The sequence below is a fragment of the Nicotiana attenuata genome, unplaced genomic scaffold, assembly GCF_001879085.1.
Source record: "Nicotiana attenuata strain UT unplaced genomic scaffold, NIATTr2, whole genome shotgun sequence".
Classification (NCBI taxonomy): Eukaryota; Viridiplantae; Streptophyta; class Magnoliopsida; order Solanales; family Solanaceae; genus Nicotiana; species Nicotiana attenuata.
The window spans coordinates 609,458-636,853 of NW_017670312.1; the positions used below are offsets into that span (position 1 = coordinate 609,458).

The 27,396-nt window shown below is 36.3% G+C and overlaps 1 protein-coding gene and 2 long non-coding RNA genes across 3 annotated transcripts; all 3 read right to left on the reverse strand.

Annotated features, from left to right (window-relative positions):
* Window positions 1-15,283: 15,283 nt before the first annotated feature.
* LOC109237643 (M-phase inducer phosphatase-like) lies at window positions 15,284-17,480 on the reverse strand. The gene is made up of 3 exons (XM_019403968.1): window positions 17,161-17,480; window positions 16,719-17,112; window positions 15,284-15,436 (listed from the first exon to the last, which is right to left on the reverse strand). The coding sequence occupies exons 1-3, from the start codon at window positions 17,478-17,480 to the stop codon at window positions 15,284-15,286; spliced, it is 867 nt and encodes a 288-aa protein (XP_019259513.1).
* Window positions 17,481-20,481: 3,001 nt separating this feature from the next.
* LOC109237649 lies at window positions 20,482-21,268 on the reverse strand. Its single transcript, XR_002069651.1, has 2 exons — window positions 21,037-21,268; window positions 20,482-20,957 (listed from the first exon to the last, which is right to left on the reverse strand). It is a non-coding gene; the product is annotated as an uncharacterized LOC109237649 (long non-coding RNA).
* Window positions 21,269-25,377: 4,109 nt separating this feature from the next.
* LOC109237650 lies at window positions 25,378-26,831 on the reverse strand. Its single transcript, XR_002069652.1, has 2 exons — window positions 26,630-26,831; window positions 25,378-25,969 (listed from the first exon to the last, which is right to left on the reverse strand). It is a non-coding gene; the product is annotated as an uncharacterized LOC109237650 (long non-coding RNA).
* Window positions 26,832-27,396: the final 565 nt, after the last annotated feature.

The following is a 27,396-nucleotide window of genomic DNA, read 5'->3' on the forward strand; positions in this document are numbered from 1 at the left end:
ACGATTTGATTAGTTCTTATGTTTCTTCTACTCAAAGTGTATGCTAAGACGGAGCAATGGACAGAATCAAAAGAAACCTTACCCAAAAGTTTTGTATAAGAATTGGGTAGGGGCCGCGCGGACGCAGGCCCCCGCTGCCACAAATTATGACGTAGGCTCGACCACTTGGGTCGACCTTAGGCAAGCACCCCTCCAAAGTGCAATGGAGGTCACCAACCTAGGCCATGGGTCTTATTGATCGCCCATTGACCCTGTCCAGGTAAGTATGTTTCCTTGAAGCTCCTCCCAATGGTTTTATATCCCTCCAACTCTTGGATTTCCTTTGTATCAGCCGATATGGGACATCTAGTGCTTAATCTATCCTCCTTATATTCTCTCGGAAACCACTGAATATTGTTTATTTCAGGTATCATTAAAATGCTTATCCATATACTAATAATTTTATCAATTTAATATAACTCAACAAGATATGAAAACGGGCAGAATTAAACTAGATGGAGATTAATCTGGTTGTGTGTATAGGTAGAAGTTAACTTTAAAAGAAAACTTTTTGTAAGATTGTACTAATATAATACTTATTATTGCACATGAAAAGGCTATTTTTTACTTCTGTATACTTTCCTACTGTAAAACAAATACAAGAAAAAGATTAAAACTCTAGCCATCTTAAAAATTAACTACATATCTTTCTCTTTTCAGTTCCCCTTATAGGTAGCATTTTTCGTAACATGTCATACTCTAGGCTGATGAAATTTTCTCCCTAGTTATAATATGAACAAATCAAGTGATCCTATACACATCCTAGGATTAGAAAAAACAACATATGATTACCGCAAAAGTCACTAAAATTCGAAATCTTAAACCTCTTGACGAAGAACATGTACACTTGTATCCCTATAAAAGATTAAAACTGGAATTGTAGGGGGTAATCAATTTGAGAACCCCTCCAAAAATTGGCGTATGCCACTGAATGCAGCGCGCACACGGTATTCTTTAGTAAAAGGCGAAAGAATAGTTCGCTTTGTGCTCACTGCGTGGCTGCGTGAATTTTGCCCTCTGCTTAAGTAACCTTTTATATCTAACAAGAAGTTTGGGCTTTATTTCTTTTACGATGTGGGAGTCACCTCTCTTCTTCCACTTCAGCCTCTTCACTGTTTTCTTCACTTACTATGTGGTTTAAAGTCTATATTTTAATTAAGTGTATAATGGAGGACAAAATTGGAAAACAAAGCAGCTAGCAATTATTTAGTCAAGATACGCGCAAACAAGCTAGTTTGAACAAAATGGTTATAGATCAAAAAAACATTGCATCTTTTAACATCTTAGGTTGGCTTTACAATTTAATTGAGTGGTGTTAAAGGAACTTGTATAACTGGGGAATAATGACCTTGAAATCCAAGTAAAATGAAAGATGCTCCAGAAGAATAATATTCTTCTATTTATGAGTAAAATGACTCTATAAATCAATCGATAATGTGAATTCAATTGTTGTTTTCAGTATGGCCATTGACGAAATTGTTATAGCTAATGTTTTCCTTAATTAGAAAGTATTTTCAAACAACCAACATACTGGAGTACTTATTTTCTCAAAAGTATTTTTCTAAAGATATTTTTCTCATACCAAACACACAAAGAAAAAATGATACACAATTTTCTTTGTTTCTAGTTTTCTTTTGCAAAGACGTTTACACTTTAGATTTAGTAAATTGCTAATGTGCAAACATCTATATTTAGTAATGTTTGTCACACCTCCTTTTTACACACCTACCCCGAAGGATAATGTATAAGGGAGTTTTTCCACTTAAAGTGACATTATTCGAAATGGGATTATTTATTTATTTTTTAGAGTCGCCACTTGGGATAGGATTGGCTTTTGGTGTCCCAAGTCACCGGTTTAATTTTGAATCCCAAATCGAGGAAAAATTTCGACTTCCCAATTGGAGTCTGCGAACCAGAAATTCTGAATAAGGAATTTTGTTGACCCGAGGGAAGGTGTTAGGCACCCCCGGATCCCGTGTTTCTAGCACGGTCGCTTAAATTATTATAAATGGCTAAAAATCTAATTTTTGGCATGTTCCAACCTATAGTGCAATTTTAAGATTATTTACCGCTTTTAGTTATCTTGTTTTTACGAAAGTGAACGCCGTTTAAGAGCGTGTTTTTGGATCACGTTACATGAAATGCACCCGGATCCTCAACACCTCTTATTCAACGTTTTGGGATTTGGATTTGGGTTGCATGAAATGCACACCCGAGTTTAGGAAAGTAATATTATTAAAAGTGCGCCTAAAGTGGCTAGCGTCCTATTAACTTTGCGGGAAGCCATGAAAATTCGCTAAATGGCATATCCTGAATTTCTAAAATATTTTTAATAAAGCATTTAATGAGGGCCCCGCAATTTATGCATTTTGTTTGGCGGGGCTCACCTCATTTTATTATTTAAGGTCAAGTTAAAGCAAACTATAATTTTCGATTGGATCTGTCTCTAAAAGGCCTAATTAATTTCTTAGCAATAAAAGTAAACTATCAATTAAGGAATCCGGACCCTCAAACTCAAGTCCACACCTGAACAAGAGGAAATCCTCTTAGTTCAAATGTGCTACCTAGCTTGAGAGGCCCAAAATTAACAAATATATTTTAACCTTTAGCTCACAGTTTGATCAGTGAGGTAGAGCCTTCAGCAGTTCAAGAATTCGAATCCAACCCAAGTAATTGGTCAACTTATTCATAGGAGTGCTGCTTAGCATTTGGACCTAATGACGAGATCCAGGCCCAAGGCGTTGGTGCGAGCATTATTAAGGGTGGCGATTTTGGGCCTAGCGTGTGAGCCCAGTAGGATAAGGATCCTAGTGCCAACTTATAGGTCCAATTATGTGAGCAAGTACACTTAGCTGTACAAGTATTTTTACGTCCAGGTGCAGTACAACCCTGGAAACAGCTTGAGTAATTCACTCTAAGAATTGGACACGAAGTAGCTAGATTACTACATCTCACACAACCAATACCATTATTGAGTTTGCTTTGTTTTCGATACCTGCTGGAAACAAACTAAACTACAATACACTGCACTACATTCACAAGTCAAACCAAATTAAAACTGCTGACTATTTATTTCACATGTTCATGAGAATAAAATTAAAAGTTCAAAATCAAAACAGTCCAGTATCAGTCTATTACACCACATGAAATATCTAATAAACTAATGTCTGAAACATCAAGATCAACCAAAAGCAGAAGAAGCTCAGAGATCGACTTCAAATAGTAGATTTATTTCATTTCATAGACTCGAGGGCTAAGCACATGTACCTGGAAATACAATGAAATTGAGGAAAAGATCAGCACGGTAAGCGTAGCAGCAACAGTTAGTGAGTATAACCAAGCAATGAAGCGAATTGAGAGCCCAAAATAGCACCACAATAGCCCAGGAAGAAGCAAAATCCAGAAATATTCAACGAGCTAACAGGAAACTAGCAACTCAACCCAAAAACAGCTCAAACAAACTCAAACGAATTCCAAATGCACTCAAAAACGAATCACAATGACAAAACACTCAAGCTGATCCCAAAATGTCTCAATTGAACCCAAAATCAACTTGAAAACTAACCGGAAACACGTCTGAATTACAATCACCAGAAATTGAACTAGGAAAAATCCAGTTCAAACAGCTAGAGAAAACAAATAACAATTTTTGGTTTTTCGAAGGTTTTCTACTGTTTTTTTTAGTTTTCATACAGAATCTAAGATCTAATAAGGTGTCAGAATTACGAAACTTCAAATTTGAACCTCTTGGGATTTTGAAATTCAAATTCGAGATTTCAGATTTTTAGAGGTGGATTTTTGGTGGAAATTAAAAGCTAGAGATTTGGGGAATTTTCAGAGATGTGAGAACCCCTTTTTTTGGGAATTTTCTGACTGTTCTCCCTAAAAAAAGAACTTCTCCTACAAGGCAAATGAATGCCTATTTATAGGCAAACCTAGGGTGCAACTTCAGATTTTCATTTTACTCATTAGTCCCTATTTTATTTCCATTTCTACCCCTCATTTTCTGACTTGTTAAACAAGTAACTACACCTATTTTGTGAATTTTCAGTTCAAAACCCCTTCTAGAAAGTCCTAGGGGGTTCTATTCTGATTTTTCATACTTGAAATCCCTAAGCTGCCCCTACCTCATTTCAATATTTACTAAATCTAATTAAATTACCATTTTTCATGCCTATACTACCTGAATAATCCTAAAATTACTAACCCTAGCTAAAATCTACCAGCTATAACCAAACAGCCTAAAATTAATCAAAATTAAACTAGAACGAAAGTATTATTAACACAAAAACGATAAAAGATCCATTAGGGATTCCTAGATCTCAATTAACCATGTAGAAATAATGCAAGAACACATTTATTGAATTTAAAGAAACTCAGAATCGAAATTAAGCTAAAGGAAGCCATTAATCTCAATTATACTAAAGGAAATCAGAAAAATTAGGATAGCAATTATAGAATTTTGAATCAAGGCTCAGAACCTGCTTAATCTTAAATTTTAAAAATTCAAATCACACCTAGATTAATAAACGAACAAATTATGACTATTGAAAGAAATCAAACATATCGGACTCAAACTAAAAGAGAAATCCAACTCAACTAACACGTAAACTAATCAAAATTAAACTAACATCTAAACATTTAGAGTAACAGAAACAAAATTAAAAAAATCAGAAAATTTTTAAAGAATTTACTAATTTTGGAATAAACGGCCCTGAACGATTTTCATAACACACCATAACTGAAGAATCACGTGCTCACAATGTTATACTATTTTCAAGTTTTTACTGAAGCTGGAACGACGAATAAATAAACTTTCTAAGAAAAGAGTAAACAATGAAACAAACAATTGTGACATTAAACTTTGATCATTTTCATTCGGTAAAACAAAACATATTCTGTATTAATGATACACCACAGTTTTCGCAAAAAATGTTTGGAGTAATCTTGAATATTCAGTGAACAAAATTCATAGTAAGATCAACTTAAGCTTAACTGTTCAAAAAGGCTTGATTAGTTACATGCTAAGAAGCTTCTCGACAAAAATGTCGCATATAAAATTAGCTTGTTGAACGCAGGAGGACCTTTTACGAACATGCAGAAAATTCTTGTACAAGAATTAGATAGGGGCCTAATCAACTGCACCTAAGATGAGTAAGTGTTGTATTCAACTGCACCTAACTCACAACAATGTTTCTCTTCCAATCTTCCAAATCTTTGTTCTATTTGGCATCAATAACTTGGTCATGCACCAATAGCAGTATTGCAAAAAAATTCTTCTTTGAAGGGTCATTTCTCTCATAAAAGATATCACTCTCGTACTATATGTCCTTTATCAAGTCAGACAAGATCCCCTTTCCCCATTAGTACCAAGAAAATTGTATCCCATTTTACACTTATACATATCGATATTTGGGGTCCATATAGAAAAAGTACTTACAATGGTCATAGATTCCTTTTCATCATTGTGGATGATTACTCTAGGATGACTTGGATTTATCTGATATGAATGAAAAGTGATGTGGTTGTTTTGATCATGGCTTTTCTTACTTTGTTAAAACTCAATTTCCAGCTTCTATTGAAGTCATCCGATCGGATAATTGTTCTGGAGTTTTTCAACCTCCAGAACATGTACACTTGTATCCCTATCTGATACCACGGTTTTCGCAAAAAATGATTGGACTAATCTTGAATAGTCAGTGAACAAAATTCATAGTAAGATCAGCTTAAGCTTACCTGTTCAAAAAGGTTTGATTAGTTACATGCTAAGAAGCTGCTCGACAAAAAAGTCGCATATAAAATTAGCTTGTTAAACGCAGAACCTTTTACGAACATGCAGAAAATTCCTGTATAGCTCTGACCTTTGACGGGTCCAATTCAATCCCTCGGCGACTGAAGATGAAACCTAGAAAATTTTCAGCAGGGACTTTGAATGGCACACTTTGCAGGATTCAGTTTCAGATTGTACCTTCGAAGCCGATTAAAGAATTTTCTCAAGTCTGCTATGTGATATGCGCTCCTTCTAGATTTGATGATGACGTAATCCACGTACACCTCTATTTCCTTATGTATCATGTCGTGGAAAATGGTTGTCATGGCTCTCATGTAAGTGGCTCCAGCATTCTTTAGGCCAAACGGCATCATTTTATAGCAATACATCCCCCATGGTGGATGAAGGCTGTCTTTCGCCATCCTCTTCGTCCATCCAGATCTGATGATGCCCCGCGAATCAATCCACAGAATATTGGAGTTCATTCTTGGAACAATTGTCGATTAGTATGTGTATATTGGTCAATGGGAAATCATCTTTGGGACTTGCTCTGTTTAAGTCCCGCTAATCGACATATACTCTGACTTTCCCATCTTTCTTTGGAACTGGCACAATGTTAGCCAACTAGATCAGATATTCAACCACTTTGAGAACCTTGGCTTTGATCTGCTTGGTGACTTCCTCTTTTATTTTCAGACTCATATCTGGCTTGAACTTTCTGAGCTTCTATTTTAGACACGTGGGATCGGTGGGTAACTTGTGAGCCACTATGGATGTGCTCAGGCCGGTCATGTCATCATAAGACCATGCAAAGATTTCTTCATACTCCTTCAGGAACTGGATGTACTCTTCATTCTCTGATGGTGATAGGTAAATGCTTATAGGGGTTTCCTTGACATTTTTGGAATCCCCTAAGTTAACCGTTTCAGTCTCATCCAAACTGGTTTTAGGCTCTTTTCAAAATTTCCACTTCTCTAACAATTTCCTCAGGTATTACATCGTCTTCCAGATCCTCTGAATCACTACCCTTATGTTGTATTGTCTCATTACATGTCACAGTCGTAGGTTCATCTGGATAAGTAATAATAACATTGTAGAGAAAAACATAAAGGATAATAATAAATACTAAAATAGCAATGCATTAGATAAATCTTGAAAACATCAAAACAAGTACGGCTCGATAACTCGAGCAATTATTTGAAAACAAAATACGTTTAAAACAAAAATACTGAAAATGTCTTAGATGCTCATAAAATTGCTTTCAAATATAAATGAGCTAATTGCCAGGCTACCCAGGAACTCGACGCGCCCGGGATGGTGCAGCAGTCCTGTTCTTAAGAACAATTCATTTCTCTACAATTGGAATAGTAAGGTATTCCTCCTCCTCCTCCTCCTCAACTATCACACTGTAGTCCATGTATTCATCATCCAGAAATAGATTCCTTATACCACCTAAAGCTTCATCTTCTTCAAACCCCCATATCACGTCAGCTTGTTGAAATGTCTGGTGCAAATGTGGTACTGGTAGTTCTAGCGGATAATAAGGACCATGCCATGGTGGCGACCAATCCTGATACTCTTTCCAAGTGTATTCGTATCCAAGCCCAAAAGTTGTACCATGACGCTTCGACTGTATCGGTTTGGTGATCCCTTGGAGATTCTTGTCGAGACCATTGTCGGGTTCATACCTTGTCCTTAGCAATATGCTTTCAATTTTGTTGTTCCACCATTTGTCTTTCTCAATTGCATTGACGCGTTTGATGTGATGGTAAGTTTCTCCACCCAACTTTGTTCTATTCTCGACAACTGGAACAGTCTGATTGGTATAAAGGGATTACTTCCGTCTCCAGGGATGATCACTTCCTGATGATTCCATTCAAACTTCACAGCCTGATGCAGAGTAGAAGCTACGTCCCCAGCGAGATGTATCCAGGGCCGTCCCAACAGTAGATTGTAGGTTACAGATATAGCCAGCACTTGAAACTCGACATCAAACCAGGTCGGGCCCATATGTAGGTTGAGGTTAATCTCTCCAATTGTGGCCCTTTGAGACCCATCAAATGCTTTCACATTCATACTCCTTGCTCGTATCTCATGCAGACCCTTACCCATCCTCTTCAGAGTAGTCAGCAGACATATGTTGAAACTTGAACCCCCATCTATCAGGATCATGCGATGAATTTGTCCTCAAATTGCACTGTAATATGTAGTTCCCTGTTGTGGCTCAGTCCTTCTGGTGGCAGCTCGTCTTCATGGAAAGTGATCTTGTGGCTTTCCAACACTTGTCCTACCATGTTGGCCATTTCTCCACTGGTGATGTTATTGGCTGCATAGGCTTCATTCAACACCTTCATCAGGGCATTCATATGTGCCTCGGAGTTTTGCAATAGTGATAAATTGGATATTTGAGTAGGGTTTTTGTTCATATGATCAACCACAAAATATTCTCTTGCTTGCACCTTTCTTCAAAGGTCATCTGGGCCAGTCTCAATGACAGGCGGCTCAGAGGTAGCTTCTTTTCTTGTTCCTCCCAAATGTTCGAGTGTACAAACCCTACCGGTTTTGGTCATGCCTTGTGCTACACCTGTTTCTTCCGTTTTTGCCTTTCCTTTCCTTCTTGCCTCCGCAACATAATCCCATTGTATAGCATTAGACTTATAAAAGGATGTAGGTGCTACCATCACGATGAAGGGTGCTGTTACTTCAGCCTCAACGGAGTGGGTGCAGCTACCTCAACTTCAATCGACGCCTGAGTTTGCACTACAATGGGTGTGAGGGTGACTGGAGATATTTTAGGATCTCCCCCTCCCGAATTAGTCTAATTGACCCCTCCGGATCGCATTCTTCATCAGTCTATATTACATTTACTTCCTCACATCTGTGATCTGGGAGAGGATTATTACGAACATTAGGTGCAGTCTCCTTTGCATGTATGACTTTAGTGTCACTAATGTGAAAATGAATCAAATCTTTGCTAAAACAAAAGTAATGCGAAGGTTACTACTGGCATATGTCTTATTACAATCAAAATCTAAACTAAACTAGAAAGCAGTAAAACAACATTCCCCTAATCTACTTTGTCTCAGAAGGACCCTCCCCATGCTTGGCTCTTTTAACTCTATCGATCAGATTTCCCAACTCACACATATTTAGTAATAGATAAGCCTTTTCTAGGAGCCCTCCTTAATTTCCATCCATATTTTGACAGCCTGCAACCCTCTTTCTCATTTTCCCATCAAGTTCCATCAACCCTTGCTCCAGATATTCTAATCTCTCCGTTGATTTGGTGTCAATTTCATTCCATTCATTGATTGCTTCCATATTCAATTTGTGTTACTCTAGATGCCAAGCTTCAGATTCAAAGACCCTCTTGTGTAATCTCTTGTACTTTACATGTGCTTCAACATCATCATCTATGATCATGTTTATCAGATTAACTCCCGGCTTGACGTCTCTTGCTATATCATCCACTAGCCATGATGGGTAGAAGTACACATGACCGGCATGATATATGTCTGGCTCAATACTATCCTTTTCCATAATGACCTTCTTATTCCACATATGTTGTGCCTCGAACTTGAATGGTATAACGTCCCCTTTAAAATCTGCTTTGTACTGGACCATGTTGGAAACCCGAGGTATAACCCGTTTTCTTCCCGCTTGTCTCATTACCTTTATGGGAGCATAAGGATAAATTCCCCTCAATCCGATCAGTACTAGATGAGGATTCTCTTTGGACATGATGATGACCTCACTGCTAGGGAGCCATTCGAACATGCAATGTACCTGCTCGCCCGTCAGATTGCCGGAGAAGCTCACCCGGCTCACAACATTTCAAGGTTGTGCAAACCTGTCTGGAATAAATGTCATTCTCTTTGGGTGATGGTAAGCAATGTAGTCATTCATGGTCGTCGCAGAAGCCCTTGGCGATATTCACCTTTGTAGAAATGTTCTAATAACCAAACTTGCAGTAGCAGATTACAACCCTCGAAGTTCCCGAACCCCTGCTTGCACCGATCTAACATTTCAGCCAAAATCATGGGAATGATAGTGTAGGTTTATCCTTCAAGGCCTTCCATTAAGGTCTTGGTGACCATGGCTAAACGAGTGTGGATCCTTCCCCCCATTCATCATGGGATTTGCATATTACAACAAATTTAAATAAGTAAAGGGAAAATAGAAGAGGGATGTACATGTAACAAATAAATGAAAAATGGAAGAGTGAGGTATGTAACAATGAATTAGACAAATAAAAGGAAAATGGGAGAGGGATGTGCATGTCATAGTAATTCAAACAAATATAGAAAAATAAAGAAAATAATCCACATAAGTCAATTTCGTTATGGTAAGAGCCTAAGTATATCCCCAACAGAGTCATCATGCTGTCGCGCTTTTTCCTCGTGAAATCGGGTTTTGACGTGACAACTCTTTTAAGGAAGGTATTAAAAGAGAAGAGTCGCCACCTAACAATTTTCAAGGTGCGTTAGGGCACCTGTTTTCTAATGACTCTGGTTTAATTAGTTTGCATCGCCAAAGATCGGGTAAGGGCTCAAGTTACCTCAAGGAGAAGGTGTTAGGTACTCCTCGAGGTCCACAACTGCGGGTCCCGGCCGAACTTATGTTATATGGGTTAGTCTATATGATCAAATAAACAAAGAGAGAACAAATTTAAGAATTTCATTATAAAAGGAGCTTGAACAGAGGGGTGCAACTATTTTTTGATTCTGGTAAGAAGAGAAAGAAAATGGGGGGTCCTAAGTTTTTTAGCCTAAAGGATCACCCTGTGCAACATAAATAATATTTCGAAACTCCCTCGAGATAGGGTGTTACTCATATTATTAAGCAGGCACATACTATGATCTCCTGCTACCCGATTACTATGTTAAAGTTGTTTACCTAAGAGTACTCTAATTCAATTCTAAATCATACCCTATACGTGAATTACCCGTCCCACACCTATGGTCCAGGAAGTTTTGGACCTCTATATGGATGGTTCTAGACCTTATCTAGGTTGCTCAAAAATGCAAAAAGCTAGGTGAACACCCAAAGAATAGATGCAATTAAAGGTTCACATTGACCTCCACACTAAAGCAGCAAGCGCACGCAAAACATATATCAATTAGGAATTGGCAGAATCCAAAACTTTAAACCTATGGACATGCTTTCTAGGCGATCAAAGTATGCATGCAAATTTCATATGCAGGATATTGCTTATAGGCAAAATTATGCAGGATTACAAGCTGATTATTAACAAATTTAAGTTACCAAATCCCATATGTGATATCTAGGTGATCTATGCAATTAGGACAACAAAATTAGTTGGGAAGAGTCCCAGAATTATCCAGATTTTTCTAACAATGACGCTCAGAAACAGTGTTTGAGTAGTCTAATGTTAATCAATTAACAAGCAATTGTTCCGTATAGGCAGGATCTTTAACAGTTGATGATTAGAACTCGCTTAATTTATACTTAGTCCTATAAACAAGATTTATGGTGATCAATGCCATATAATAGCGAATGAAGTAATCAAAATCCTATAGGCATGATTTCTAATGAATAACTAAAGTAAATTGAAAGAAAGTTCGTTGCCATTTATTCCTATGGGCAGGTTTCTAGTGCATTTGAAAATAGTCATGCGGAGTGCTCACTTCTTATAGGCATGCTGTTTATAAACACGTAGCAGTAGACATAGCATCTGAACTCATGATTAATGGTAAACAAGTAATGTGTGTGTGCTTCTCCTAATGTCATGATTTCTACAGTGCTCATGTATCGAACAACACATATAGCAAACACATTGTCAAGTCCTACAGGCATGCTATCTACCTATTGTGCATGTAAATGTTAAATGCTAACCATTCCGTTTTACTAACACCCCAATCGTTTATACAAAGGTTATTACAGGCCAAATAATGAATAAAAGAGTACAAAGGTTACATAATAGTGATAATAGGACCACAACAAGCCTAAATAAAATAAATACCCAGCATTTTCTGGGCCTTCAATAACTCTTACATAGCATACCCAGTCCTTCAACAAAGAGTCACATTCAATACATGACTCAGAGATCCATAAAGGAGTTCAGAACTAATTTACTCAACCATAGCACCAAGTGTTGCACCATTTAAATCAGCCAATTCATAGCACATAACAGGGGAAGTGAAGTGAATAGGAAATGTTTGAGATTGAGGTAGTGACTAAGGACCAAGCCCTAGTGTGTCCGAGTTCACAAGGGTCTCAATTGGACCCCGAGCAGTGCTCGCACTAGGGAGGCAAATAATAGAACCTAGGTAACCTTGGCTTTCAGCCGGCTAAGAATGAAGAGTTCATAAGTTGCAAGTAAGGAGAGTGGACAGAAGTTAAGGGATACATTCATATCCTAAAGTAGACATACCAAAAATGAGCATACAAAGTAACTAATTAAATAGGCCAGTAGGTTCAGCAAGATAGCAAAGCACCAAATAGAGAGCCTCTTGTTGAAAGAAATTAGGGTGGAAGCAGGTTTGCAAGATATACATAGATTATCATTCATGACACTAAACCAATTGAGACCTAAGAGGTTCAGATTAAGCTAAGCATGTATCCTAGGATCATGCTAATCCGTGTTTAGACATGATGGGGACACACATTGTGATAAACACTGAAAGAAATAGGGTATCAAATGAACAAAAGACAAACTGGGAAATATATTAGCATAAGAGCTGGATCATAGTCGATAGAAAATCGTTTTAATACAAATTACAAAACATTGTACTTGCAAGACAGACATTGCAGAGATTTGGGACAGTGTGAGATAACAAGCACATGTAGGTATTCTGGGATTGGCACAATAGACTAATCAACAAGAGAAGATCTAAGTTATGTCATAAAGCAAAATGGTTCAAACGGGGTAGAGAGATCAAGTTGAGATAATTATTAAAAAAGATCTCAGTCATCACTAATGGGGTAGGGGAATCATGCTGAGTAACAAAATAACAGGTGAATATGTCACTATTAACACAGGAAGTTCTGTCACAGGTATGAAACATTCACTATAGAGATTAAGGACAAAGCAAATAAGCATGTATAAGGGAACATCCAGACACGCATACACTTAAAAAGATCAGATTATCCAAGTCAAACTTAGAACTAGTAGCATTAGGAGGAAATTAAATGCGAACAGACTTAGAACAAAGTAGAATTAACAAAATCGTGCACAGAAGTAATCAGAAAATATATTAAGCCAGGAATTTCAGAGGTGAGAACACATGCAAATCAAAGACACATAGGGGTAAAACTGCAAGAGTCAAGTAGCTAAGTAGTGAAACGGACTACAATAAAGAACAAAAGATCAACAAGAACCCAAAAACCCCGATGCGTCAAAGTTCCCAAGAGCTTCGATGAACTCAGGGCAATACTCACACCAAGAACAGGAAACAAGATGCTAGTGGCCTTGGCTTTCAACCGGCCAGTACAGAATACCAAGCAAGAGAGTAGCAAAAACCCAAATTTAGTAAGAATCGATTTCAAAGTCTGTCCCAAAAGGGAAAATGAAGGGGTTTATATAGTCAAAAATCGAGCAAACATATAAGGAAACAGAATAATTTAAACAACAAACAAGGAAAAGAAACATGCAATTTAAGAGAAAAATTTGTAAACTCTAGTATTTAGGTAAAGTGAAAATCAACATAATCCAAACAAAATCGGACTCACAAAGTGTAGTATTAAACGTATATAGACGAAATAGTGCTCAAAATTAAAGATTCGAACCACTTTGGTTCGATTTCTGAAGATATTGCTTGCCATATTTATCAAGCACCTAGGTAACACCACAAATAGACAACCAGTACTAAAAGGATTCAAATATGGCAAGAGAATAGTAGTCGAATCCCATTATCAGTGGGATTAGGAAAGGGTTATAGAGAAGGCATCGATTAGGTTTTTTGGTGGGGGAGGAGCGTTTGAGGGCGGCTAGACAGAAACAATGGTCTCTATGGTTTGGGGATTGGGTTATAAGAGAAGAGGGGTTGAGGGTTGTGAGCTGTTGATCATTTTTTATCAACAACTGTGGTTTAAGGGGTCTGGGTCGGTTTTGGATTGGGCAGGGTCGCCTGGGATTGGGCTTCAGGTTTTGGGCCAGGGATTTGGGTTTGTCTGGTCCAAAAATAACTCAAAATTGGGCCAGCTCTTTTAAATAGAAATTAAAAGGGAAATAATTTAATAAAATAGCTAAATAAATATAGAAAAATGCTACTTATTCGAATACTTTAAACAATAATAGGAAACTATAAAAAATGTAAAATATTATTTTGACCTTATATTAAATGTCAATTGCAATAAGAATGCAAAATATAGGCTATTATTTCAAATTTATACGAATAGCCTAAAATACAACTGTAATTATATAAAAAATGGGGTAAGAATATTTTGAAAATGTATTAGTGATGCAAATAATAATTTTAGGTGATTAAGTCATCACAAATAATTGAAAAGAGTAATTACTGAATTTCTATGTAAATTAATGCAAGCAAAAATTAATTTAAAAAACTCTTAAATTATGAAAAAATATAAAAAAAAAATGCTTGTATAGATTTGTAAACTAAATAATGATGCATAAAATGCTGTTTTGAAGGCATGTGTATATATTTTTAAAAAATATGAGGGTAAAATTGTGTATCGACACTTTAGGCGACATATATGTGAGGGGAACTGCTCGTCTTCAAAACCCGGAGGTTGGACCATGTAGACTTCCTCTTCTAGGTGACCCTGCAAGAACATGTTGTTGACATCAAGTTGACATATGGGCCAGTTCTACGGGACAACAATCGAAAGCACCAAGCGCACAGTAGTCGATTTGACAACCGGACTAAAAGTACCATGAAAGTCAATTCCAGGGTGTCGTGTAAACCCCTTTGAAACAAGACGAGCCTTGTTGCGATTGATTGTCCCATTAGCTTTTCTCTTTAGCCTGAATAACCACTTGCAAGAAATAATATTTTTTGTGGGGTCATGTGGTACCAATTCCCATGTTTGATTATTCAACAATGCATCAAATTCACTTTTCATTTCTGTTGTCCACTTTGGTGTTTGTTAGCTTGTTTAAAACTAGTAGGGATGATGGAGGGGGATAAGCAAGCCATGTAGTCAAGGATTATTTTTGGTTTGTGAATGTTGTTCGGTGAACGAGTCACAACACGATTTGGAGGAGGGAGAGAAGGTTGTTGTGGTTCTGTGACTGGAAGGGGTTCGAGGAAGGTTGTGAGGGTTGCGGAATTGAGGCAGTGGTACGAGCAACAATGGTTTTGCCAGTAGATATCATTTTGGTCGTTCTACGACTATATACAATTGGAAAAGATGGTGATTGAGGCTGTGGGACTGAGCTGAATGGTTGTTGAGTATATATAGGTGTTGAGGAAAGGGGTGGTAATAATGTACATAGTGACTGTGGGGGAGAAGAGACATTTGAATTTCTTGGGATAACTATGGGCGATAAGATTAGGCATCATTAATATCAGGAGGAGCAACAGAATTTGTAGGAGAAGAAGTAGAAGACGTACCTGTAGTTGTCGATTTTATTAGAGCGCAGGCAGAAGACACGGTGTCTTTGTGAGCGCTGGTTTCTGTATTTGGGATAAGTATAGGGTTGGGCTATTCATTTATTATAGGAGGAGAAAAAGCAGGAGATTTTTTGGGTTAGTTTCAGTTAGGTTTTCCCACGCAAGAGTTTTAAAATTTAAGAAAATATTTGAAAAGATATTCTGAAAAGAAAATTATTTTCAAAATTTTTTACATCTGGAGATAAAAATATTTTGGAAGATTTCCGATCAAAACATTGATGATTATAATAATTTAAAGAATAACCTAAATAAACACAAGGAGTTGATCGTGGCGCTAAATTTTTTTTTGAATAGGGTTTGAGCCAGGGATAACAGAGACACCCGAAATTTCTAAGAAAATTATAATCTGGATATTTACCAAATAATATTTGAAAAGGTGATTTATTTTGTAAAAGTCAGGTTGGCAAGCGATTTATAAGATAAACCGCATGTTGAAAAGCAGAAGACCAAAGAGCCGGTGGAAGCGAAGTTTCATGAAGTAAAGTTCTTGTCATTTCAATAATATGTCTGTGATATCTTTCGGCAAGAGCAACTCTTTGGGAGGTGTATGGGGGAGATTAACAATGTTCAATACCCTGAGAACATAGGTATGGATCAAGACTTTTATATTCTCCACCACCAGCTGTATAGATAGAAAGAATTTTTGTATTGAAACGACGTTCAATTAATGCTTGATAATGTTTGAAAAGGTCTTTAACCTCAATTTTATTTTTTAATGTATATAGCCAAGTATATTTGGTGAATTGATCAACAAAATGCAGCAGTATAATTTTTTGTCAATCGATAAAATCGGAGAAGGACCCCATAGATCACTAAATATTGTTTGAACAGTTTGGTGCTTGATAAAATACTATCCTGAAAAGGATGGCGATGCCCTTATTCGATGAACAATAATTACAAACTAAAAATTTATCTCGCGTGTAAGGTTGTGAGAATTTATTCAAAACAAAATTTAAAACTCTTGCATACGGATGACCTAATCGACGATGCTAAGTGAAGATGGATGTGTTGGTGGAGGCCAAATGCGCTTTAGGAGAAGATATGGAAGGTGAGTTTGGCCACACATAGAGACCGTCTCTACTCCGACCGTGCACCAACAGATTTTGTGTTTCCAGGTCCATCACAGAAGAATGAAACGGAAAGAATTCAATAGAGGTTAGGTTATCTTGACAAAATTTAGAGACAGGGAGTAAGTTGCATTTAGTGCTAGGAGAACAGAGAGTATTAGAGTGTTTAAAAGCGTTATTTGATGCATGTAATTGAGTTAGACCAGTATGAGTTATTGGTATTTTGTTATCATAACCCATGGAGACCTGCTCCATTCCATTGTATTCCTGCAAGTTGTGAGGATTATCAGTTATGTGGTGAGATGCTCTAGAGTCGAGACTCCAAGGATTTGCTGATGCGTGCATTCCCGAAACATAGTTGGCCTTGGCCTCAAAATGATTGTGAGATCTGGATCTGTATATACTAGTAACATGACCTGGTTTGTTGCACAACAGGCAGCGAACACCATCATAAGAGTTGTTGGTGTTCGAAGATCGCCCCTGATTTTGTGAATTAATGCGATTGTTATATCGCCATTGTTGGTTGCTGCCATTGTTATTGTTGGAGCGACGATTGTTGCGATTGTTCGAGTTTCCAGATTTGTTGAATGTTATAGCATCAGCAGCAATCTGGCTAGGAGCTTTCTTTGACTCTTCTTGTCTAAGGATAATCTCATGATCAAGAAACTTCTTGTAGAGTTATTCATACGTAATAGTGGAGTCACGAGCACGAATTGCAGCAGAAATCTCACGAAACTTTGGTCCTAGACCACTCAGGATCTTAACAATGAGTTTAGAGCTTGTGATAGGGGCACCAGCAGTAGAGAGTTTGTCAGCCATGGATCGAATATGTTGAATGTATTCAGTGATTGGTTGGGAGTCTATTTTGAATCGTGCAAGTTGATCGCGAAGACTGAAAATTCTTGTTCGGGACTTGTTAGCATATGTAGCGTGCATTGCATCCCAGGCTTTTTTTGCTGAACTGGCAGCTGCAACAGCAGTAGCAATTGTTGGATCAACAGATGCCATAAGTGCATTTTGAATGAGTTGGTCTTGACGAAACCAAAAAAGCAAATGCAGGATTGGCCCTAAGGACTGTGCCAGTTGTGATAGTGCGAGATGGAGCAGGAGCAGACTCATCTAGATCACCATAAAGATCATGATCGTGCATAAGCATGGAAAATTGCGCCTTCCAAGTTGCGAAGTTGTGGCTGCCTTAAAATTTTATTGGCAATTGTGACGCATGATTAAATTGGACGACCATCACACCACCACTGTTATCAGCATTAACAACTCCAGTAGTGTTGGCCATTTGTGGAGGGTGGGCGGTACAGAAAAAAAATGGGATCTTATTCGTCAAAGTTTATTGAGGCTCTTGATATCATATTAGAACAAGAGAAGTACAAAAAGCTGATATGTTTATTGAATCAAAGCAACCTTTAAATACAAGAGTGAAAAACCAATTCCCTAAACTAACTCCTCTGGAAGAGGAGGACTAAACTACTTGCCAAAACAAACTCCTTGAATAAGGAGATTTATTTGAGAAAATAAAAGACTAACAAAATCCTAACTACTAGCTAAAGAATCGGTCAAAGCAGTAAAGTAGCGCGTGGTTAACTTATGCTGTAATACCATGTAAGTATTGAGTGTTAATTATGTTTAATTCATCCTCCAACAGTCAACAAAAACATACATTTATTCTCAAATTTTTTCATATTGATATCATAACTCTTGAAACAACAATTTTGTTCTAAATAGAATCTCATCCTTGCTATAAAACTGAACTGAATTGCTTCTCTGTTCTCAAATTTGGTAAAAAATAATACATAAACTCCTCGCAAACAACAAAAAATTACCACATGAGCCTCGTATTTATTTATGTAGTATAAGTAGTAAACGAGTTTTAACAATTATACTTGAATTGGGGGAACTCAATAAAGAGAACCCCTCCAAAAATAGGCGTATGCCACTATTTGCGACGTGCACATGGTATTCTTTAGTAAAAGGCAAAAGAATAGTTCGCTTTGTGCTCACCGCGTGGCTGCGTGAGAATTCTAAGCGACTCGTCTGGAATTTTATATTAGTCTAAGCACTTGGCAATTGCCTTCTCTTTCGATGTGGTATGGACACAGACCTCAACTGCATACCTCTGATTCTTTTTGTCAGCTCTCCAAGGCAATTAGCAAAACATTATATTAATCCACATTTTATAAGTTCATTCATTCTAAAGTTGTTGTCAGATGTACTTTAATTAAGGTTGCTTATTTCAATCTTCAGATGCTTATCAACATGACATAAACGTGTACTTTAATCGAAACTTATTATAGCTCCTTAAGTGAAGCAATTACTTTGATTTGTCTTTGACCGGTAGAAAATAGAATTGAAGAAAATGAAAAAGGGATTTTTGCTTCGTTTTCTCCTTGCTTACCCTGGAACATGAAAAAGGGAAAATCTGGTTCTTTGAAGTTGTTAGCAGGTGGAAGTTTAACTGAAAAAAGAAAACAACCTTTGAAGTTTAACTGGATTCTTATTGAATATTAAATATAGGTCATAAGATTCCACATTGAGTGGTAGGAGTATAAAAGCAAACGGATTTAGATAACTGACCAATGAGATAGAATAAAAAAGAAACCACACCAAAACAGGATTTGCTTAAGCTACCCAAAAGTTTTGTTGAAGAATTGGATAGGGGCCGCGCAGGCCCTCGCTGCCACAAATTATGACGTAGGCTCGATCACTTGGGCCGACCTTAAGCTAGCACCCCTCCAAAGTGCAATGGAGGTCACTAGCCTAGGCCATAAGTCTTGTTGATTGCCCATTGACCCCGTCCAGTTAAGTATGTTTCCATGAAGCTCCTCCCAGTGCTTTTATGTCTTTCCAGCTCCTTTCATTCCTTTGTCTCATTCGATGAGGGACATCACACATTTAAGCTTTCTCTACTTGTAAATAAAACAAATATTGTTACTTAATTATGGATGTTTTAAATTTAGACTAAATGTGAAGCAGTTAGCAATCACAAGGAATTAATAGCCATAAACCCATGAATCAAATTAGTGAGACATCAATCTTTGAGTATATGGAGTAGAAGCAGTTGCATCAGTCTATGGTTTCAAAATTTGTGACAACCGTAACCTCCAAATCTTGGATCCGCCTCTAATTGCATGGAAATACGCGTGTGGCATATCGAAAAAGGGCAGAAACAACAGCTATATGTGATAAACATAGTATCTATCGTTTCTGTTTGACCAAATAAACTCTTTGTTAAACTAATTAAGTAAAAAGATTAGGGGCTAATCCTAGTTAAAGATAATAACCATGGATGTAAAATGGGTTTGTGCATATAACATGGGACCACGTAAAAACATATTTAATGCAATACACATTAAATATTACGGTTGTTAATTAATGGGGTGAGAATAATGATAAGCAATAAATACAATAAATGACAATAAATGTAAATAGAGAAAATCATTCACCCAATATTAAATGAGGTGAATGATTTCTTTTTCTGACAATGATGTAAGACAAATGACTATGGGAATATTGGATACTTTCTTGGATCTAATGTGAGAAATGTAGAATAAATAGCAATGTTTGTATTTTACTAGAGAGTCAACTTTTCAAGAGAGTTCTTATATCGGACATACCCATAATTTGACCTAAAGTACAGACACATAAAATATTCAATGGAATATTCTTCCAAATATCTTATTACAAAACTAACAGTTACTGTTGACTTAAACATTTGACCTCGGCCATAACTAATAGCTCCGCAGTGAATTCCTTTAATCATTTATTCGACCTCGGTCTAATCGCCTCTTAGTAATTTCACCTCGTGCCGGGTTTCCTTTCAGATTTTGACCGATACAGTTGCCTCATTAAATTTTTCTCTTGATCCCAATGTATATAAAAAGTTAGTTGTGTGTATCTTCTTTAATCTTCTGATAGGTACTTTGTTAAAATAGGTACTTTGTTGTATTCTTGTAACTAGAGTGTTAAACTAGTTTAATACATCGTCCAACGATCAACCTAAAAATTAAGAACTAAATTGTTTCACTGCTCTCAGATTTGGTAAAAAGATACATCAAGTCCTCATAAAGAACGCATAAACCAAAAATTACACTAAGACTTTTAACTGAAACAAGAGTTTAACCACATTTTGTTTTAGTTTACATAGGAAACGAGTTCTAAATACTACACTAGAGTTGTAGGGGAACTCTAAAGAAGAGAACCCCTCCAAAAATAGGCGTATGCCTCTATTTGCGGCGCGCACACGGTATTCTTTAGTAAAAGGCGAAAGAATAGTTCGCTTTGTGCTCACCGCGTGGCTGCGTGAGAATTCTAAGTGGCTCGCCTGGAATTTTATAATAGTGTAAACACCTTGCGTTGGCGTTCTCTTCCGATGTGGTAGTACGGACACATACCTCAGTTTTATACATCCTTTTGCTTCGTTTTCCCCTTGCTTTCCTTTCTTTTACTCAATTTTACAGCAAGCAGAACATATAACTGAAACATGAAAAGAGGGATGTCTGATTATTTGAAGTTTTAACTGAAAAAAGAAGACTACCTTTGAGATTGTAATTACAACAAATATTTGCATTTGAAAGGGCAGTGCTGCAGCTGGGGGCTGCTCCCAGTCCCATTCTAGTTTTTAACCATTTAAAAGCATCTAAAATTTCAATTTTGTCTTTATATAGATCTCCTTTGCCTCCTCAAATCTTTTGAAAATATTTTAAGTTGTTAAGAAATGAGAGCAAAATAGAACAATATAGTAATAGAGACAAGATGTATAGGAGGAGAATGTAGAAGTTATCTTATTCAAGTGTGTTTCTTGTGTGTACTTCATAGGATAAAGAATACCATATTTATAGGATATAAGATACACGAAAGGTTATAAGAATACACCTAAAGGTTACAAATATTAAGTGATGAATTAACTAAGTACATGAACTCAAATGGTTCATGGAATAGGGATGTTTAGGAGTATTCAATGGACATCCACTTTAACATATTCATAACACTACCCCTTGGATGTCCATCTAAAAGATAATGTGCCTCGTTAAGACCTTGCTAGAAAAAAAACCCAGTAGAAAAAAGTCCACTGAAGGAGAAAGAGTACACACATCTTGTAACATTGAGTGCTGCCTCATTAAAACCTTACCAGGAAAACCCACCTGGGACAAAACCTTGGTTAAGGGAAAAAGAGTACAACGCGTACTATACTTCCCCTGATGAAAACTTTATTTGATATCTCGGAGACGATGCATTCCAATCTTATATCTCAGCTTCTTAAATGTTGATGGTGGTAATGCCTTAGTGAATAAATCTGCCAGATTATCACTTGAACGGATTTGTTGAACATTTATCTCACCATTTTGTTGAAGATCATGCGTGAAAAAGAGCTTTGGTAGATGTTTTTTGTTCTGTCCCCTTTGATATATCTTCCTTTTAATTGAGCTATGCAAGCAGCATTATCTTCATACAATATCGTTGGAATTTTTGTTTTTAAAGAAAGACCACACAGTTGTTGAATGTGTTGAGTCACTGATCTCAACCATACACATTCTCGACTAGCTTCCTGAATAGCTATTATCTCTGCATGATTGGAAGATGTAGCACCTAAAATTTGTTTTGTTGAACGCCATGAAATAGTTGGACATCCACAAGTAAATAGATAACCTGTTTGAGATCGGGCTTTACGTGTGTCAGATAAATAATATGCATCTGCATAACCAATCATTTGTGAATCGGATTCATAAGAATAAAGTAATCCCATAGTATCTAAAAATATGCTTAACACTATTCCAGTGTCTTGTCGTTGGAAAGGAACTAAATCTCGCTAATAAACTTACTGCAAAAGTTATATCTGGTCGAGTATTATTTCGTAAGATACATTAGTGCCCTAGTTGCACTAAGATATGAAGTTTCATCACCAAGAAGCTCTCCATCATTTTCATGAGGTCGGAATGGATCTTTATTTATATCAAGTGATCTCATAACCATCGTGTACTCAATGGATGTGCTTTATCCATATAAAAATGCTTTAGGATCTTTACGGTATAAGTTCATTGATGGACAAAAATTCCATCTTTCATATGCTCAATTTTAGACCAAAACAAAATTTTGTCTTTCCAAGATCTTTCATTTCAAACTCTTTCTTCAAACAGTCTACTGCTTTTGGAAGTTCCCAGGAGTTCCAATGATGTTTAGATCATCAACATACACAGCGATTATAACAAAATTCAGATCCAAATCTTCTTATAAATATATAAGGACAAACTCGATCATTCTTATACCCTTCTTTCAGCAAATACTCACTAAGGCAATTATACAACATTTGCCCTGATCGTTTCAATCCGTATAAAGATTTTTGAAGCTTTATTGAACAAGTTTCCCGAAAACCTTTATTAGTTTCAGGAACTTTAAGCCCTTCAAGGATTTTCATATAAATTTTGTTGTCTAATGTTCCATACAAGTAGGCTGTGACAACATGCATCAGACGCAGATCAAGTTTTTTATGGACTACCAAATTTATAAGATACCTGAAAGTGATTGCATCCACCACAGGAGAATATGTCTCCTTGTAATCAATGCCAGGTCTTTGCGAAAATCCTTGTGCCACAAGTCGTGCTTTATATCTAACGACTTCATTTTTATCATTTCATTTTCGCACAAAAACTCATTTGTATCCCGCTGGCATTATTCCTTCAGGTGTTCGGACTACACGTCTGAATAATTCACATTTTTCAAGTGATGCTAATTCTGCCTGGATAGCGTCTTTCCATTTTGGCCAACCATTTCTTTGTCTATATTCATCAACAGATCTTGGTTCAAGATTCTCATCTTGTTGCATTATCTCAACAGTAACATTATAAGCAAAAATGTTGTCGACAATAATATTATTTCGGTTCTACCTTTTCCCATAGAGACATAACTTATTGAGATCTCTTCATTCTTATTATTTTCAGGTACATGGACCTCCTCTGAGGTCTTATCATTTGTTATGTCATGGGGCGCTTTTCGGGAAATTGCTTCCATATTATGATCTCCTAGATCATTTGCTCCTTTTCGCTTTTAAGGATTTTTATCTTTGGAACCAATTGGTCTACCACGTTTCAAGTGTAGCTTAGACTCATTTGTATTTATGGATTGTCCAACCGGGGACATCAATTCAAATAGGAGCATTAGCAACTGGAATATGTGACTTAGTCACCCTTGATATATTAGTGAATGCATCTGGCAGTTGATTTGCAATATTTTACAAATAAATTATCTTTTAAACCTCTTGTTCACATTGATTTGTTCGAGGATCTAAATGAGATAGTGATAATGCATTCCAATCTATCTATTTTTGAAATTGCTTATTTTCTCCCCCTAGTATTGGATATACTTGTTCATCAAGATGGCAATCAGCAAATCTTGCCGTAAATAAATCTCCAGTCATAGGTTCCAAATATTTTATAATAGAAGGAGATTCATACCCAACATATTTCCCCAATCTTCTTTGGAGTCTCATTTATGTGCGTTGTGGTGGAGCAGATGGAACATATACTGCACATCCAAATATTCTAAGATGGGAAATTTTTGGCTCATGACCAAAAGCCTATTGTATAGGTCAGACTTTATGATAACTTGTGGGTCTGAGCCGCACAAGAGCTGCTGCATGCAAAATAGCGTGGCCCCATGCCAAAATGGGAAGTTTTGTTCGCATAAGCATTGGTCTAGTAATTAATTAGAGGCGTTTGATCAATGATTCCGCTAGACCATTTTGGGTATGAACATGAGCAATTGGATGCTCAATTGGTATCCCAGTTGATATGCAATAATCATTAAAGCACTGGGACGTAAATTCACCAGCATTAGATGAAGTGTCTTAATTGAATAATTTGGAAACTATGATCTTAATCTTATTAATTAAGCTAGTAACCTCGTAAAGGCTAAATTGCGGGTTGATAACAAGCACACATGTGACCATCTTGTAGATGCATCTATCTAAACCATATAATATCTGAATGGTCCACATGGAGGGTGTATGGCCCCACATATATCATCCTAAATACATTCCAAAAATACATGAGATTCAACTCAACTTTAATTATTGATGGTCTAATAATCAGTTTGCCTTAAGGACATGCAGCACAAGAGAATCCTTTAGTTTGAAGAATCTTCGGGTTCTTGAAAGAATGACCATGTGAATTCTCAATTATTTTGTGCATCATATTATGACGGGGATGGCCCAATAAGTCATGCCAAATAATAAAATCATCAGTAAACTCCTTGTTTACTATGGCATGCAATTCAAATACACTAATACTAATGTAATATAATCTGGAGAAAAATGCGGGTAGCTTTTCAAGTACATGCTTCTTTTCTGCTTTTATTGTAGTAATATAATGGTACTCAACCTTTCCTTCATTGGTGGTCTCAATATGATAGTCATTTTGGCGCATATCTTTGAAACTCGACAAGTTTCTTTGAGACCTACTAGAATATAATGCATCATTAATAGCCAATATAGTTCCTCCAAATAGTAATACAGTCGCTCTTCCAGAGCCCTCAATTAATTTTGTACTACCAGATATTGTTATGATATTGGCTTCTTTCATAATTAAATAAGAGAAATATCTCTTATCTTTTGATATGGTGTGGTAGCACTATCCATAAGACATATTTCTTCTTTATTATTCATACGACCAACGGAAGACTGGAAAGTTTTCATATTCTTCATAAAGAAAAAATAATTACATCATAAATAAAAAATTTAATAACAAAAGAAACTATATTTAGGAAAGTAAATACTGACAACATAAAAAGTTTTATTCAAAATATGAACTTCATAAAAAAATAGATTTATTCTTATAATTTTTTCCAATAATAAGTCTTCATTTATGATGCTCAAAAAAGTCTCCAGCTTCTAAATGAATAATATCCGCAAGGCCTTCAAAAATATCATCTTTATTTGCAAGGTTTGCTTCAACTTTATCACAATTATTCATAGGGCCCGCCGCAACATCATTTTGCAAGGTCTAGTGCGGCAGGCTTCATGATTTTTCATTATAAGTGCATTATGTTGTTCAGCCACCAAAAGGCATGAAATTATCTCAAAATTTCTTAAAGCCCTTTTCACGGTATTGTTGCTGTAACACTATATTTTAGGTATCAAAAGTTAAAAGAGTCTGCTGCAACATGTCCTCATGATTCATAAGTTCCCCATATAATTTTAGTTGGGAAATTAGTCTATATACAGCAGAATTATATTCACTTATGGTCTTATAATCTTGTAGCCGAGTGCATCCACTCACGACGAGCTCTTGGTAATACCGTGGCCTTTAGGTGGTCATATCGTTCCTTCAAATTAGTCCATAGTTGAAATGGACCTTTCAAGGTTAAATATTCACTTTTTAACCCTTCATCGAGATGATGACGAAGGAAAATCATGGCTTACGCCTTATCCTGACTTGATGCTTCATTTTCTTCTTTAATAGTGTCACCAAGACCTTTAGCGTTAAGGTGAATTTCTGCATCAAGTACCCATGGCAAATAGTTATTGCGAGAGATGTCAAGTGCCACAAATTCAAGCTTTGGCAAATTCGACATAATGAAAACTATGATAGGAAATAAGTGAATTAGAATGATAAGAATTATCAGCAATGCATATCATTTATAGTTATAGGGTAGTATACTAAATCGTAAAATTAAGAGAACATGTGTTTTTACTTCATTATGTATCATAATAAATTAATGCATAATCTTTAATTATACTATGTATACTGAATGCAATCGTATAATTACTAACTTCAATAAGCTTAATTAGTAAAGCATCGTTTATGTCGATTACTTAGTTTACTAAAATATAAAACATTGTAAGGTAAACTAATACGATAAATATTTTCACCCATGTGCAAGTTTCACAAAATAAAATAAAAATTTTGAAATAGAAAATGAAGAAACGAGTATAATTCAATAGCATCTTTATTCTAACTATCTGCTAATTCTTTACATTAAATATTTAACAGTTGGTTGTATACTTTATCTTTACCAAAGACTAAACTAGGAGCAAATAGAAATTAGTGGAACATACTTTCAAAATTGAAGCTAGCGCAAAACCGAAGTTAGCCTTCTACCGTATAGCTTATATATATTAAAACATTGCTAAGAATAAAACTCTAAATACATACCGGATGAAAAAGTAGACTCAACTTCAAAAGACGGGAATGTAATTAGAGCCCCGTGGAGCAGGTAAAGTAACTATGATTTGAGCGCGTCGTGTAACATGTTAAGAAATGAGAACAAAATAGAACAATATAGTAATAGAGAGAAGATATATAGGAGGAGAATGTAGAAGCTATCTTATTCAAGTATATTTCTAGTGTGTACTTCATAGGATAAAGAGTACCCTATTTATAGGATATAAGATACATGGAAGATTACAAGAATACACCTAAAGGTTACAAATATTAAGTGATGAATTTACTAAGTACATGAACTCAAATGGTTCATGGAACATGGATGTTTTTAGGAGTATTCAATGGACATCCACTTTGAACATATTCATAACATAAGTACTTTATTTGTTCATGTTCTTTGTTTTTTGGAGTAATATTTTAAGAGATGAATGTATAAATCGCATGTCTCGTGTTGTAATATCACAGATATGGGTCAGGTTTTAGGACGAGCTTCCTCCGATTGAACAGTTTGAACTTTGAAATATGATTTTTCCATAAAATCCAACTCTTTCTGAATATTAAATTTAAGACAAGAGATTCCACATTAAGTGGAAAGAGTATAAAATCAGACGTATTAAGATAACTAACAATGCGACAGAATAAAAAGAAACCATACCATAACAGGATATGCATACCTACCCAAAACATTTTGTTGAAGAATTGGGTAGGAGCCGCGCGAACGCGGACTACCACAAATTATGACGTAGGCTCAACCACTT

Coding starts and splice junctions, on each gene's coding strand:
- LOC109237643 (XM_019403968.1), bottom strand. CDS start 17,480: ATGGCATCTGTTGATCCAACAATTGCTACTGCTGTTGCAGCTGCCAGT. Junction 17,113..17,160: donor GCTCGTGACTCCACTATTAC/GTATGAATAACT, acceptor GATTATCCTTAG/ACAAGAAGAGTCAAAGAAAG. Junction 15,437..16,718: donor AATACAATGGAATGGAGCAG/GTCTCCATGGGT, acceptor ATAAATGAATAG/CCCAACCCTATACTTATCCC.